The sequence below is a fragment of the Xenopus laevis genome, chromosome 2L (assembly GCF_017654675.1).
Source record: "Xenopus laevis strain J_2021 chromosome 2L, Xenopus_laevis_v10.1, whole genome shotgun sequence".
Lineage (NCBI taxonomy): Eukaryota > Metazoa > Chordata > Amphibia > Anura > Pipidae > Xenopus > Xenopus laevis.
The window spans coordinates 13,607,229-13,624,232 of NC_054373.1; the positions used below are offsets into that span (position 1 = coordinate 13,607,229).

At 41.6% G+C, this 17,004-nt stretch overlaps 1 protein-coding gene across 2 annotated transcripts; it reads right to left on the reverse strand.

Annotated features, from left to right (window-relative positions):
- Positions 1-1,029: 1,029 nt before the first annotated feature.
- Positions 1,030-16,773, reverse strand: slc5a3.L (solute carrier family 5 member 3 L homeolog). 2 transcript variants are annotated; one of them, XM_018245922.2, is made up of 2 exons: positions 16,496-16,773; positions 1,030-3,766 (listed from the first exon to the last, which is right to left on the reverse strand). In XM_018245922.2, exon 2 carries the CDS (start codon positions 3,542-3,544, stop codon positions 1,403-1,405), a length of 2,142 nt encoding a protein of 713 aa, XP_018101411.1. In that variant the 5' UTR covers positions 3,545-3,766; positions 16,496-16,773; the 3' UTR covers positions 1,030-1,402. The 2 variants fall into 2 exon arrangements, with proteins under 2 accessions (XP_018101411.1, XP_018101412.1); XM_018245923.2 differs by lacking the exon at positions 16,496-16,773 and adding an exon at positions 16,346-16,489.
- Between the last annotated feature and the right edge of the window lie 231 nt (positions 16,774-17,004).

A 17,004-nucleotide genomic window follows, 5' to 3' on the forward strand; every position in this document is an offset into this window, starting at 1 on the left:
TCTAGCCGGTGGGAAGGCAGGGGAGGCAGTTCGGGGAGATTAGTCGCCCGGTGACAAATCGCCTCTTCTTCGGGGCGACTAATCTCCCCAAACTGCCTCCCCTGCCTTCCCTTCTCCCAGAATCTCCACGTGTGTCTCTGCCCTCTGCCTTAAACCATTTTAAGGAGCATTTTTTCCTGTCAGCTGACCATTAAAGGACCCACTGGACACCACAAAACGGTGGCTCAAGGGAAAATACAAATATGGCACACATGGACTCTGCTTCCTAGGAGGTTTAGGAGTTCCATGTATAATACCCTGGCTGGATAAATACAGTGCCAATTAAATATATAATCCTCCAGAAAACATGGTTGGATAAACACAGTTCAAATTCCATACATAATGCCCCAGAACATGCGGCAGAATAAATACAGTGTCCGTATAATAACCCAATAACATATGGTATTATAAATACAAATATAATCCACCGTCCTGTTTGTTGTAGGCAAATTCATTTAGGGTTGTTTGGGTAGGCTTAGCCTTGCCAAGCTTTCTCTGATAAGGATCACTAGACTGCCTGCCAGCATACGTATGCCCCTGTACTAATCACATTGCAACATAAACAGCCCCTAAGTCTGCCCAGATAGATGCCATGAAACTATGGCACAATAGGTATTCCCCAGTATTGTGCACATTTCTAATTGACAATATTTAAAGCTTGATATTATTTCTCAAAGGCAACAGAATTATTAAAAGAAAATACAAGTTGATGATAGTTTCCCTTTAACTAGCAATACTGTAAAAGGAAATGTGTACAGTTAAAATGTTGCACTGGCTTCCAATGTTTACTGCACAGTTGGACAAAAAAGCACAAGGTAATTTTGTGTGGGGAAAACATTAAAAAAAATGGAGCCTTTTGGGCTGATTCATGTGGCAACGTTAGACAAGCAAAGAATATCCACACAGAAGAGCTATTCTTTCTAGAATGCCCGTTGTTTTTTGTGGTCTCATTAATAAAGTAGGATGGCTGAGATGAATTCAGAGACTAAGGCAAAGTTAAGGTAGTTTGCAAAAGACAAAAATAAAAGCTAAAAAATTTTTACAAAACAAAATGTAGAAAAATTTGGTGTGCCCAATACCTCTTCCTCTGGACCAAGTGAGACAAAAATGTACATTTAACGGCCTCCCAGTAAACTTTCCTGTTTTTAAATAATAAATTACATTTTTGGTTGAAATAACAATAGGACAATATTCTTAGGTGAATCCAGATACAGAATCCAGATTCTGCGATAACACCGTCAAAGAACTTTGAAGAGCTTAGAAGTATGAATGTTCTTGTGTGGACTTCAGTGTCTCCAATACTTTGCTATCAGAACACTTGGAATTCACATTTAAGTCCTGTTGAAAAAGTCAAACAAAACATTTACAGAGAGAAATATAGGAACATAAATACTCCAACCGAGCACACACAAACCAGTCCAGTGTTGAGAACTCGTGTAACAACCGGATTCTCTTCCAGCATTTTTAAACAAGCTGCTTCGTCCTCTGCCTTTGTGGCCCTTTTATTGGCAGTCTCACTTTTAAAACCACAGAACCAGTCAAAAAATTTGGAGCATTTGCTCTGGTACTCGGCAGCCCCTTCTGTAGGTACTTGGCCCATCAGAGCTGCCTGCCCATTGGAATAGCAATCCACTGGGGTCTCTGCTTCGGAGACACTTAAAGAGCTCAGTGGATTGCTATCCTCTTTGTTAGTCATGAGCAGAGTTATGTCCTCTGTTTGAACATTTTTAATCTGTTCATCAGACTTCCCATTTGGAAGCGCCTGCTTAATGTTATTTTCAGTGCACTGTATAATATTTTTCTCCTGTTCTTTATAAGAATCCTCCTTGTGGTTCTTTTCGTCCACAGTCTTGTTTTTTAATGCCCAGAAGGTGGTGGTCCGAATCTGCTCCTTCGTAGGAGGTGGTGTTAATAGGCTGACAATAACAGTAATAATACCAGTGATCCAGAACAGAGCCGTAGCTATGTACATGTAGTGGACGTGTTTGATAAAGCTGGGTCTATTATCAGGCTGGTTGCATTCTGGTGCACGGTAGACAAAGGCAAGAATCAGACGGGTAACTCCAAGCACAAAGCCAACCACCCCACCATAAAATGCACCTTGTTCATTGCAGCGTTTCCAAAATATGCCCAGAAGGAACAAAGCTGCTACTGGAGGAGTCAGATAGTCTGCTACCTCTTGGATGTAGAGGTACATCTGACCTCCCTGCATTTCAACAATTATTGGCACCCAGGCAATACTGATGACCACCATGAAGGCTACAAAAACTCTTCCCACCAGCATAAGCTCACGTGATGAAGCGCTCTTGCGCATTAATTTGTATATGTCCAGAGTAAAGATAGTGCTTGCGCTATTAAAGATGGAGTCCAAGTCACTCATGAGTGCTGCGATCATAACAGCCATCATAAGCCCCCGTAAGCCTACAGGTAGTACTTTCATAACCAAACGGGGATAAGCAATATTGGAGCACCCAGCTCTGCTTCCACACACTGCCATACAGTGTTCTGGATTGATGCAAGCAATATCATCAACAAACAATATTCTTGAGATCATTCCAGGAATGACAATTATGAACATGGGCAAAATTTTCAGAAATCCTGCCATGAGAGTTGATCCTTTAGCATGAGATATGTTTTTTGCAGCCAAAACCCTCTGCACAATCACTTGGTCGGCACACCAATACCACACTGAAGCCGGAGTTTGACCTAAAATAAATCCAGGCCATGGAATGTCTTCATCGGTAGGCTCCCGTAACATCTTTAGGGCATCTGGCTTTGGAGAGACATGGCATGAGTTTGTGTTGGTAATGTTATAAGTTTGTAAAATTAAGGTGACATTAGGCGTTGCCAACATATATCTCCTTTTTACTTCCTCAAACCCTCCGATTTCTACAAAGCATATTATGGTAAGTGTAAGAGCTCCAATGATCATAAGAAAAGCCTGGAGAGTATCTGTGTAGATGACAGCCACCAATCCACCAGTGACAGTGAGGACAGCAGTTATTCCGATGAGCAAGATCACGGATAAGTATAGATTCCATCCCAGAGATTCTTGAATAAACAATGCCCCTGAATATAGGTCAACAGAGAGTTTGGTAAAGATGTACAGAATTAAGGATAACACTGCAAAATACACTTGAATTCTATGTCCTCCATATCGTTTTGATAAATACTCAGGCATAGTATATATTCCTGAACGAATATAGACTGGAATGAAGACCCATCCAAGGAGCTGTAGAAGTAACAAGGCATTTAATTCCCAAGCACCCACTGCAAATCCACTTGCGGCTCCAGATCCGGACAGTCCAATAAAGTGTTCACTACCAATATTGCTGACAAACAGTGAGGCGCCCACAGCTGCCCAGGTCATAGACCGACCTGCGAGAAAGTATCCGCTCACAGTACTTCGGTTTGATTTCCACATGGCAAAAAATCCAAAACATAATACGAGAACAAAGTACAATGCCACTATGGCAATATCCGCCGCTTCCAATGAAGCTCTCATGATTAGTTGAGTGTTCAAGCTTTAACAAATTCTTAAAATAAACAACGTGTGTTAATATAAAATAGTGTATAGAAGTGCAAAAGTCTTTGTCCTTTGGTTTGCTTCCTTTGGCGGTGGTTCCGGTTATATCCGGTGCTTAGTACACTCTTTTAAAAAAAAAAAATCGACAATCTCCAAGGCCATCAGATTTTTACCATGTAGTGTGGCCTATTGTAAGGAACCCTGCAAGGTAGCAAAAACAAAACACAAAGACATAATTAGAAAAGGTAATCATTGTAAGAACAATGACAACTTGGGGTAGTAGAATTGATAGTGAGCAGATAGATTTAGGGCAATGGCACACACAGCAATTTCTGGCATTCAGGCAATTAATAGCTCTGTGGGCGGGTGACTTCATGCTCAGAATCACTGTGGAGCTTTTAATTGCCTTGGCTACAAAGGCCTGGAATCACTACATGTGCCATCGCCCTTAGTGCTTTGGCACATGTCAGTTTAATTGTCTGTCATTGTCTGTCACTGAAAAGCATGGGAAATGCTAATGGGGGTTACAGGAGGAACCACTGGGAAAGCAGGGATAAGCATAATGGACTATTTCACTGTAGTTCACCCTAACAGAAAAGCCAGAGTCAAAATACTAAATGTGCCATAGGCCTATGCAGTTACAGTTCCCTCAGTGTATTTCTACCAGACAGTATTGCTGCCAAAACCCAGAGCCATATTTACCATGTTGCCACTTGAGTACTTGTGTCTATGGTGGCAACATTGGAAAGACGACTATTGGGTGCCAACATGGTAAACAAAATTTTGTGAGGCAAGAAGAGCAATAGCACTTTTGGTGGTGTTTTTTGCCACAGAGGTCTAGGAAAAGCACCATGAACAACTCCCACAAATACAAACACACAAAGAAGGAATTCTCTAGAAGTATTATAAATCGAAATTTTATGGTTGTACCTGAAATATCTACCATTGCGCTGTGTTTTAAGGACCATCTCATATGCTGTCCTTCTGATTGGCCCACAGGCTAAAGGGACGGACAGCACATGAAGCATTATACACAGAAGTGAAAAACTCGACCCGCAACCAACTTGAACCCCCCTGCTCCTGTCCTCTCCCCTCTTTTTATAGACCCCCACAGCCCCACTGATGACATCACAAAATGGACAGGGTGAGTGCGCACCTATAAAACCGGTCGCGGGAGGGGAGAGCAAGCAGAAGAGCTTAACCTGTACCCGCTGGCTATCTGCAAATGGTGTGCTAAGGTTGGCCCAACCCACGGGTATCTGGCTGCCCCCCACGTCACTAATAAACAGCATGCTTTTTAATTCAGAACAGCAGGGAGTGAAGATAAGATGTTCCTCAAAGCAGGTGCTTATTTTTTAATTCTTTGCTTGGAGGCAAGTTTTGTTTGCAATAAAAACAGGTGTACTGCAATATAGACCTTCCTGTAGGTTGCCAGACTACATAGGTACTACCGAATAGCTAAGAGCACTTATTTAGCATCCCCATGAACTTTTTCATGCTTGTGTTGCTCTCCAACCCTCTTTACATTTGAATGTGGCTCAAGGGTAAAAAAAGGGAATGGGGACCTCTGCACCAGCCACTGGCCGACAGGAGACATCAACAGATCAAAATTTCAAACCTGCCCAATTCCCAAGCCAACCAATATCCATAGGATATGCAACTGTCAGCAAAGGAACTAAGGAAGTTTGAAACAAGCAGCCTCAAATTGACTAGGCTGCTCTGAGTTCATACTCAAGTCTACAGATGGAATCATGTGAATCCGCCAACTTCAAGTCTGAGGACCAAAGTGAAAATCAATGCATTATAGGTTTTTTTTCTAAGCAGCAACCTTCTGCACAAGCAGTTGCAGGCAACTGTCAAAGGAATTAACTGTAACAAATGTAAGTGTTGGTACCCACCCTTCTGAGTTGTTACTCACTGTAGTGCAACTAAATGCAGGAAACCACAATTTGCCACTGCACTTCATATATGCCCAAAGTTACGTACACAAGCCAAAGCTTGGGCTGTCAAAGTAAGGTCTCTGGCCCTTTTTAGCAGCTGCTGTGACTGTGGCACTTAACATTATGATGACTGGAAACATTTACCATGACATTTCATCTATTTTGCCTCTGGAAGAAATAAAAGCAATAACGATCTGCAGGCCTCTCTCGTGTTTCTAAGTGACATCTCTTGTGTGACTGAATGAGTGTTCTGTAATGTATAGTTGCTGTGCTTTTCCGCAGACTTCATGACTAATATCCAACCTTTATTTCTAATATACACAATGGGTAATATGTGTCAGAATCACTGTAAGGAGCCAACAGAATTATAGGCTTACGTTATTTTAGAGACACCACTTTAAAGGGATTATTCACCTTAGCATGGTGTAGACAGATGAATTCTAAGGCAATTTACCATTGGTCTTTAATTTTTGCCTTTTTGTTTTGATGTATTCACATTTTTTTTCTGTGCAGCTCAAAGGCTTGAAATTTAAAGGAGACCTGTCACCCAGACATAAAAAGCTATATAATAGAAGTCCTTTTCAAACTAAACATGAAACTCAATTTATTTATTTTTTAAACATCCGTAACGGAATCAAAAATCTCAGCTGTCAATCATTTTGCCTTTCCCCCCTCATGCCTTAGGCACAGCAATTACTTTCACTTTCATTTCTCCACTTCCTTGATGTCACTGCCATTCCCAACATGTACCCGCCCTCGTCTGCATGGTCACTGACATCTGGTCCTCCCTTCTGGCACATACATTAAGTTTTGGGATGATCCAAACCTGGTCTTGATAATAGTTTTTACAAAATGGTGCTTGCCTGTATGCTTTAATTGTAAATTGAAAAGAATGAAGGAAACAAGGGTATAAAGTATAAAGATGACTAGCAGAGTGCCTGAAATAAAGCCATAAAAATAGCAATTAAAATAAAGCAACACAGTGATAATGAAGACCAATTGATTATAATAGCTTTATCTATTATATACATATACTAAATCAGCAGTTAGGCTGACCTGATAGGGAACTCAAATCTACTTTTGCTTATGTTACTGCAGGGTTGTGATTTTTAAAATTAATGGTTAATGGTAAACCACCACCATACATTATTCATTATTGACTACAAGATTATTATGGATTTCACTTATCCTATATGTCTCCTTTAAATTTTTCTAATATAGTTAGTTAGCCAAAAATAGACTGGGTGTCTAACATAACAGAACACTACTTCCTGCTTTGCAGCTCTCTTGGTTCCAACCGGTTATCAGGCAGTAACCAATCAGTGACTTGAGGGGGGCCACATGAGTCATAACTTTGTTTTTGAATCTGAGCTGAATGCTGAGGATCAATTGCAAACTCACTGAAAAGATATGTCCCATGTGGCCCCCATTAAAGTCACTGACTAATTCAGAGTTAGAGAGCTGAAAAGCAGGAAGTAGTGTTCTGGCTATTATGTTAAACATCCACTCACTCCAGCCTTTATACATTACATTTTTGCCTAACTATATTAAAAAAACATTTTGTATTTTGCACAGACTATTTGCCCAGTTTTTATTTTTACACTGAACTGTAGTCAACCATCAGGAAGCTCCAAGTAATTGTGGACTAGCAGCCAAGGGCATCAGTTTTAGTCTCCAGTAGACTTAACGCCCACTTGGTATCACTCTGTGGGGAACTCTAACAAGGAACATGTCTTGGCTGCAGCTGGAGGGCCCATGTGGTGTTTTATTCTTCTCTTATAAAGTACAATGGTGACCAAAATGCCTTCAACCACTTGGCGCCACTTCCCAGTAAAAGCTTGGATGATGATTTTGAGCACTATGGTTCTCCCTGCAAACATTGTGGTCAAAACACCACAACTCTTTTTTCTGAGAATGTTCTGGAAAAGAGAGACTCTGTAGAGCTATTATAGCAACCAATGGAGCCAACATATTAGTAATCGGTCTGCCAGGAAAGCCGAGAGCTCTGAAAAAGACAGTTCTGCGGCTTAACATCAAGGGGTCAGGCTAAATACCAGGATGTTTGCAGGTAGTCTATCAAATGGAGCCTCCCCAACTCACTGGCAATGATGTTGCTGGACTCAACTATATACCATACACTCGAACCAGCCAATAGGTCAGTTGCATACCTCCCAACATTTTGGAAATAAAAAGAGGTACTAAAAAAGTTGCTGCAAATAGCGTAACGCCCATTTTGTGGCCACACCCCCTAATTACCATGTTAAGTTTTCAAAATTTGTCAGGTTATGAAAGTTTGAACACATTTCTGTGGGTTTTTTTTCCAGTTATTACAGTTATTTGTTAATGAAGGTGAATTGCCCTTTAATCTGTGAGTCTAACCTTTCCCAAGGGACCTCCTTATTTAAATTGTTACAATTACTTATTTGCTTATCTCAAAATTGTTACTAAAATATCTTAAGGTGGCCATACACGGGCCGATAAAAGCTGCCAACAGACCGAGTCGGCAGCTTATCTTCCCGTGTATGGGGCCCTCCGACGATAGTCGGCCAGATGTCGATCGGACAGGACTAAAAATCCCGTCGGATCGCAGCCACATCTGTTTGTTGATGCGGTCCTGCGATCCGACCACCCGTTACCCATCGTTAGGATCCACGATCGGATCAGCCCGATATTGTGGCATATCGGGGAGAGATTGGAGAGAGATCCGCTCATTTGGCGATATCGCCAAACGAGCGGATCTCTCCGTGTATGGCCACCTTTAGTTGCACCTGGTGGCAGATCTGGCCTCTCTTACAAAAGCCAAAATAGGACAGTTGGGAGGTATGCAGTTGTGATAAACCTGGCAATTGCTTTGTACAACTGGAGCTTTTGAAATGGTCCATCCTCATACAGAGAATAAGGGGTAGCAATATCATATACATAAACTTAACATTAAAAGAAAAAGCGGGCAATTTTACAATTATTTTAATAAGCAGTAACAATTCATTCCATGTTTTCATATCTAGCAAGTTCATTTCCACATAATTGTCCGAATTGCTAATCCTAAATGCAAGACGCACACGGAGATAAAGGCTCCGGACCGTTGTCTGTGAATGGGTGTTAGTGCTCAGTGCAGCTGATTGCACCATTTTGTAAATGAACATGCTCAAAACAGCAACACTTGCAGATGAAATTACATATTCAACAGCTGAAAAGAAAGTGCCGATATATGGAGGGACCTTGTTGTGCGGGTACGGGCCGACTTACACTGTGTGAGATCTTCTTTCTGCTGTTCCCGCCTGCGACACTATTACAGTCAACATTTTTAGAAGTACACCTGCCCCACGCCATCCCTTTAATGTGGCATCAGAGAGGAGCAGGTCGGGCGCGAGTCTATAAAAAGAAGTGCTGGTCAGATTCGAGTCAAGTGCCGGCAGGTGTGGGTCAACTTTTTGTCGCCCCACATATCGTTACATCAATCCTGCTGGATTTAAATGGGTGTTAGTGCTCAGTGCAGATGCTAGCACCCCTTTGAAAATGGACAAGCTCGAAGCAGCAACACTTAAAGATGAACCAACACATTCATCAGCTCAAAGGAAATCGATGATAAAGAGGGGATATTATCAACTGCCTGATTCCCCAGTTTCGGTCTTAAAAATATCTGCCCCATAATTTTTTTAAAAAAAAAAAATATTTTTGCTGCCGTTTTCCAATGGGCTTAGATGCTACTAACAGTTAAAAGTATTTCACCAGCAGGTTCCTTATTAAATACAAAGGGAAAGAAGTTTGTTCTACACAATCCAGGACATTACAAAACATATTTAAACAGAATATTTATTAGAAAAGCTATGAACACAAAAAAAAAAAAAGCTGCCAAATGGACATGCCGTAAAACCACATAATCTCTACTTACGAGGAAAAACAGCTTTCTTTTGTATTATTAACATAAAAATGTCCAGTAAAGGAGGATTAGTCTCTGCTCCTGCCGAGGGAAGTTATTGCATAAAAAGAAAGGCAGCACTTTATTAAAATTGACTTGCCCTGCAAACAGGTGATCCAGCTACACAATGAAAGGGCAACTATAGCCATTAGAAACATGGGTTATTTTTATGCCTTTTATAGTGTAGGACTGATGTGTCCTTTCCCAGAGTCAGAAACATTCTGCTTTGCAAGAGAGAGTCCAGCTTAACTTCTGGGAAAAACATAAAAAAAAAATGTTTAGAGCAGGCTTTACTTGTCCTTTTCCCATTCAGGTAACTGGGGGAAAAAACCAACCCTTGCATTGAAGGATTCCTGATGTGCTCCACTACTTTTTGCCTACTGAGGCTATGTGCTGGTATTGACTATTTCCAATCAATAAAATATGACCAGCTACATACTGTAACTTCTAGTATAAAGTGAGTATATGAACCCAATATGCCCACTTTCCACTAACTAAACAAGGGGACTGTTCATGAATTCCATCATGTATCTCAATGTATGTTATCACATCAAGTTCATAGTATTTATTATACTATGGAATGATGTTCCCCATGCTGTATTTTGCAAACCCATAAGAAATCACAATATAATGGCACAAGGGTTATACAGGGAACTCTTAGTATCACCTATGTATTATAAGGGATAATGTACCCCCTACTGTAAATTATAAGGATATGAGAAGTCACTGAGGTTCTGTGACCATATAAAGGCACAAGGCTGCAGGCTGAGTTATACAGGGAACTCTGAGTATCACTCATGTATTATAAGGGATAATGTACCCCCTACTGTAAATGATAAGGATATTAGAAGTCACTGAGGGGTTCTGTGACCACATAAAGGCACAAGGCTGCAGGCTGAGTTATACAGGGAACTCTGAGTATCACTCATGTATTATAAGGGATAATGTACCCCCTACTGTAAATGATAAGGATATTAGAAGTCACTGAGGGGTTGTTCTGTGACCATATAAAGGCACAAGGCTGCAGGCTGAGTTATACAGGGAACTCTGAGTATCACTCATGTATTATTAGGGATAATGTACCCCACTGTAAATGATAAGGATATTAGAAGTCACTGAGGGGTTATGTGACCATATAAAGGCACAAGGCTGGAGGCTGAGTTATACAGGGAACTTTGAGTATTACAAGGGATAATGTACCTCCTAATGTAAGATATAAGAATATTAGCAGTCATTGAGGGGTTCTGCTGCAAACCGAGGTACTGTATACAGGAATGGGAACTCTTCCATAATTAACAATTTAACTGTTCCCTAGTTCACCATTTCTTTGCCATCAACCAAGAGGATCAGTTTAATATTCTCTTGAAGGTCATTGCTCATGTACCTGGTAGGGATGCACTGAAATCACTATTTTAGGATTCAGCCATATCCCGAATGCCTTGTGAAAGATTTGGCCGAATAGCAAGCTGAAACAGAACCCTAATTTGCATATGTAAATTAAGGAAAAAGGGGGGAAAGAGAACAGAGCACGCAGCACATGGTCAAAAAAACTTTTTGACTTCCGTGTTTATGTGATGAAATGCCATGTGACTTTTTGGATTCTGATTCGGTTCAGCCAGGCACTTGAATTCCACCAAATCAGAATCCTGCTGAATCCTGGATTCGGTGCATCCATTATACTTGGTTAACTTGGATAAAATTGTCAGCAGCACTAATGGGACAGCTCCAATGTTTCAACCACTGCAATGGGGGCTTCCTACTGGAGATCTGTTGGCACAATGCTGCCCTTTGAAGGATATTTTTTGGTCTCTAACTTGGCTAAAGTAACTATAAAGGTCATCAATCGTCTTAACACAATATGGTCCCAACTTGGCTATTCCAGACCAACAACTTATTGGCATCTGTATGGGCTAAAACACAGATATCCAGATAGAGATTGGCCAGATACCCTTCGGGCAGGACTTCACTGGGAAACCGAATCAGGCAGATCTTGATGCCTGTACTAGAGATCATTTGTAGCTTTGATACTGAATTCTAAATTAACATATTCACAGATATTTGGCCTAATTATTACAAATGCAGCATTTAATGGAACAATTCATGAAATTATATACAGAGTGCCTTCTCAATTCTGTAGGGTTAAGACCACAGGCAGAATTTGCTGAAGTTCTCCAGTAAATGTTTGTTGGGTTTCGTTTGTGTCTGTGCGAGTAAATCCACTGGCTCTAGCATGGAAAAACACAGTCCCTGGATACTAAAATGTCAAATTTTATCATCAAAGGCATTTCTTCTACAGTGAGACCATTTAAAAATCACCTCAGGTTCCCCTTTTAAGATCTGAAGAAATCCGTGAAGGCTTTCAAAAGCGAACACTAAGAGGAATAGAGAGGAAAAGCCATCCCCATGTACAAGAAGTGTGGACTAATTTAAAGGGACGTTAGATCAACGTGTTTTAGAAATAAAACATTAAAGGGCAAAATAAAACCTTGCCTAATAAAAAAAAACATAATTCTAAACAACTTTCCAATATTTATTAAAAATGTTCTTTTAAAGTTATTTGTAAAACAATTGCTTTTTAAAGCAGCATTTGCTTCCTGGTTGTTACTTTTAAAAAATATTGTAAATGTCTTGTTCCCCAGCAAAGGCAGTTCTGTTAAAGGAAGATTAACATTAGAAAAGTGAAAGTGTTTTAAAGGAATGACAGTATAATGTACTGTTTCCCTGCACTGTTAAAACTGGTGTGTTTGCTTCAGAAACACAACTATGATGTATATAAACAAGCTGCTGTGTTGCCATGGGGGCAGCCATTCAAGCACAGGATACACAGTAGATAACAGATAAGTACTACTATAGTTTATATAAACAAGCTGCTGTGTAGCCATGGGGGCAGCCATTCAAGCACAGGATACACAGTAGATAACAGATAAGTACTACTATAGTTTTTATAAACAAGCTGCTGTGTTGCCATGGGGGCATCCATTCAAGCACAGGATACACAGTAGATAACAGATAAGTACTACTATAGTTTATATAAACAAGCTGCTGTGTAGCCATGGGGGCAGCCATTCAAGCACAGGATACACAGTAGATAACAGATAAGTACTACTATAGTTTATATAAACAAGCTGCTGTGTAGCCATGGGGGCAGCCATTCAAGCACAGGATACACAGATAACAGATAAGTACTACTATAGCTTATATAGGCAAGCTGCTGTGTAGCCATGGGGGCAGATTTTCAAGCACAGGATACACAGTAGATAACAGATAAGTACTACTATAGTTTATATAAACAAGCTGCTGTGTAGCCATGGGGGCAGCCATTCAATTAAAGGTTACACAGTTGATAACAGACATATTCTGTAGAATCCCATTGTATACTACAGAGCATATCTGTTATCTGCTGTGTATCCTGGCCATTTTCTCCTTTTTCAGCTTTAAATGACTGCCCCATGGCTACACAGCAGCTTGTTTATATAAACTATAGTAGTGTTTCTAAGGCAAATACACCAGTTTTACCACTGCAGGGCAACAATATATTATATTGTCATTCCTTTAAAACACTTAAATTTGTAGGTGTTACTGTTCCTTTAATCAGCTGCCTTATCTTACATTTTATCAACAGTTTGAACCATCAGGACAGGCAATAGAAAGGGACAGACAAACACTGCTTTCAACAACAATATATATACAAAAAAAACTTAAAAACCATAGAAAATTTGTAATGAACGTCTATTGCAAAGTTGCTTAGAATTATGTTTTCCTTGATTAGGCAACATTATTTTTTGGGTTGATATTCCCTTTAAAGGAGAATTCAACCCGTAATATAGAAAAACCCTCCCTCCTACCCTGGGTAGACCCCCCCTCCTCCCCTCAGCCTACCTGCCCCCCCCCCCGGGGCAAATGCCCCTAATTTTTACTCACCCCTCCGTGCAGATTCTGGCCTCAGAGTTCACGGCAGCCTTCCTCTTTCTTCTGTCTTTTTCTGAAGTTTCGGCGCATGCGCAGCTGGAGTAAATTTCCAGTCCCGAACCACTGCGAATGAGCCGAAAGTCACGAAAATTTCCAATGATTTGACGGCATTTTCAGCGCATCGGCAGTTGTTCGGGACCAGAAATTTACTCCAACTGCACATGCACCGAAAATGCCGTCAAGACACGAAGATTACCGGAGAAGAAGAAGATGGCAGCCGTGAACTTCAAGGCCAGAATCTACATGGAGGGGTGAGTAAAAAATTAGAGGCATTTGCCCGGGGGGGGACAGGTAGGCTGGGGGGGAGGAGGGAGGGGGTCTACCCGGGGGGAGGGTTTTTTTAAATGACTGGTTGAATTCTCCTTTAAAGGAGAAGGAAAGGTCTTACCTGACACCCCGGGCTGGTGCTCCTATCAGAAAACTGCACCGGCCCAGGGTTATTCCAGCGAGCACCACAGAGAAATTCCGGGTCTTCCGGCTTCTTCTTTCATCAAATTTCCCGGGAACGAAATAGTCGGGGTTTTATTTTCGTTATCGTTTGGCTTTTCAGATTACTGTGCATGCGCAGCCGCGAGAAAAAAAAGAAACGCCAGAAGACGATCGCTCCGTGGCGCTCGCTGGAAGATTCCTGAGCCGGTGCCGTTTTCTTCTGATAGGAGCACTGGCCCGGGTAAGAACATGCGATGACTTGAGGGTGCTTAACTTTTGGCACCCCCAAGTTAAAACACCTTTCCTTCTCCTTTAAGCCTATGGGAATTCAGTAGCCAAACAGAAGTCCCTTGTTTGCCGCCTTGCACTACTGACAAAGACAAACAAAAGCTCCAATGGCAACTCAATGTCTTCAAGGCGCGGGACACAAGCAAACTAAACTGTAGCAGTTCACATGTAACGATCCAAGTCAGGCGTTACACAAAAACATACAAAACTAAAACCTTGAGACTATGAATGGTGTGCAACATATCCTATGGCAAACCATCATATGAGTCCCTTCACTCTCAATATTTTCTAGTAGGATCATATAAATAGTGCAATATTCTCAGGTAACGCAGGAAACTGCTTGTAAGCTATTTTATGGCTTGAAAGTGAAGAAGCAGCCTATTTGTAGGTTTCTGTTGCAAAACAAGTAAAACACCCATATGCTAATTTAGCTGTAGTACATACATTGGACAGTCCATCTGTATGTTAGGTTCTTATGCTGTATAGCTAAAAGCAAATGCAACGGCACAAATGGTTAGAATTCGCAAGTAAGATATAAATTATATGTTATTGCTGAGACCTGCCACTAAAGGTCTAAATTACTAAACTTATTTACCATTTATTCCTATAGATTTTTAAAACCGATCTCTGCACTTAGCAGCATTATTTTAAATTCCCCCCTTCCGTACTACTTCCTTATCTCATTTCCAGCAAGTGCCATATCTGTAGCACACTTTGCAAAACTCATGTCAGTTCATAACTTTTTCTTGGGCTGACCCTATGGGGAAAGGAAAATCTATTCCACTGGAGGTTGTAAATATGGTAGGAACCCCCAGAGAATAATCCATTGTACCCAATAGACTTGTGCTTGCACGGTAGAGCAAAGTTGCACAATTTGAATATAATAAGCACTGCCAAGTCTAGCCAGGAGCAAGGGATCCCCTGAAAATGTAGATACAATAGCATAAATAATCACTGGTTGGATACCAAAGGGTATCCAAACAGTGGATTGTGGGGCCTTAGTCTGGAGGCCAATTAGACTTTTAAGAAGGGAAAACTGTATCTCACATTTTATTTGGTGCTCAAAAGTTAGATGTTTTATCCTCAATAATAATGCACCATCTCTCCCTACTATACCTGCTATCCCACAGCCACACTCCCTTCTCAGAGACTATTATCCACTGTTACTATAGGCACCATCTCTCCCTACTATACCTGCTATCCCACAGTCATACTCCCTTCCCAGAGACTATTATCCACTGTTACTATAGGCACCATCTCTCCCTACTATACCTGCTATCCCACAGTCACACTCCCTTCCCAGAGACTATTATCCACTGTTACTATAGGCACCATCTCTCCCTACTATACCTGCTATCCCACAGTCACACTCCCTTCCCAGAGACTATTATCCACTGTTACTATAGGCACCATCTCTCCCTACTATACCTGCTATCCCACAGTCACACTCCCTTCCCAGAGACTATTATCCACTGTTACTATAGACACCATCTCTCCCTACTATACCTGCTATCCCACAGTTACACTCCCTTCCCAGAGACTATTATCCCACTGTTACTATAGGCACCATCTCTCCCTACTATACCTGCTATCCCACAGTTACACTCCCTTCCCAGAGACTATTATCCCACTGTTACTATAGGCACCATCTCTCCCTACTATACCTGTTATCCCACAGTCACACTCCCTTCCCAGAGACTATTATCCCACTGTTACTATAGGCACCATCTCTCCCTACTATACCTGCTATCCCACAGTCCCACTCCCTTCCCAGAGACTATTATCCACTGTTACTATAGGCACCATCTCTCCCTACTATACCTGCTATCACACAGTCACAGTCCATTACTAAGCTGAAATGTGGAACATAGAACAACGTTGGACAGGACTGTGACCCCATTCAGCTAGTATTTAAATGCAGGGAGTTGCAGTTCCAGAGGCAGTTAATGGGTGCAGGTTGTACATCTCCAATAGAACACAGTGAAATATGTAACAAGTGTTGCACAAAGTCAATACACTGTTTCTATGATTTCAGGAGCCCTAGGCTGGTGGCACCAGGAAATGGGTTTATTCTGTGCCAGTCCCTGGTTTCCCTATTGACAGCTGCGTGTGTAAGAGAAGTAAATGCAGAGACATGACCAAGAGCACAATTTGTATGAAATAAAAGATGAAATAAAAGATGAAATAAAAGATGAAATAAAAGACACCAGCTCTGACTTCCAAGTCACTACCAACCTGTCTGGAACCTGTGGCCCCCAGAGAGCACGTGGATCGGGCCCCCAATGAGGGACAGATGGAGAAGCCAATGACACCCAATAAGGGACGGGCACGTTTCCCTGTAAGAGAAGGAAGGAACACAAAGCCGCGGGCACGGGCGCCACTCACCCTCTGCATAGCCTTGAGGATCAGAGCCATTTCATACGTGGGCATAACTGCTCAGCCACTAACACACGGGGGATGGCGGGACTCCGGTTCTGCTCAAGAGGTGCTGGCTCTGCCCAGATCCGACTGAATAAAATCCCGAGCTGTAGCGTAAAAGGACGCTCAAAACGCTGTCACCTAGTCCCGCCCCTTCCCATCTCTAGGCCCGCCTCCCGGACACGCCCACATAAGTGCCTTATTTTCATTGTGCTGAAACTTGGGCGATGTGACCTTTTCCCCAGTGTCTCTCAGTAGTGCGACAATATTCCCTCACACACACTCGTTCTGTCTAATGTACATTCACGTTGTTCCACCCTGGTTGCCTGGTTATATGAGAACATTAATTTAGTATCTTGTTTTTACCTCAAAACCTGCTTGTGTGGTTTTATTGTCTCTGTGGGTCCCTTGAGTTCCAAGTTTAGGATCCCCCAAATGTCCGAGTTTTTTTTTAGTTTGTTAAAATTGCTCGTCAG

Excerpts from the sequence above, each read along its gene's own strand:
- slc5a3.L (XM_018245922.2), bottom strand. The coding sequence starts at position 3,544 with ATGAGAGCTTCATTGGAAGCGGCGGATATTGCCATAGTGGCATTGTAC.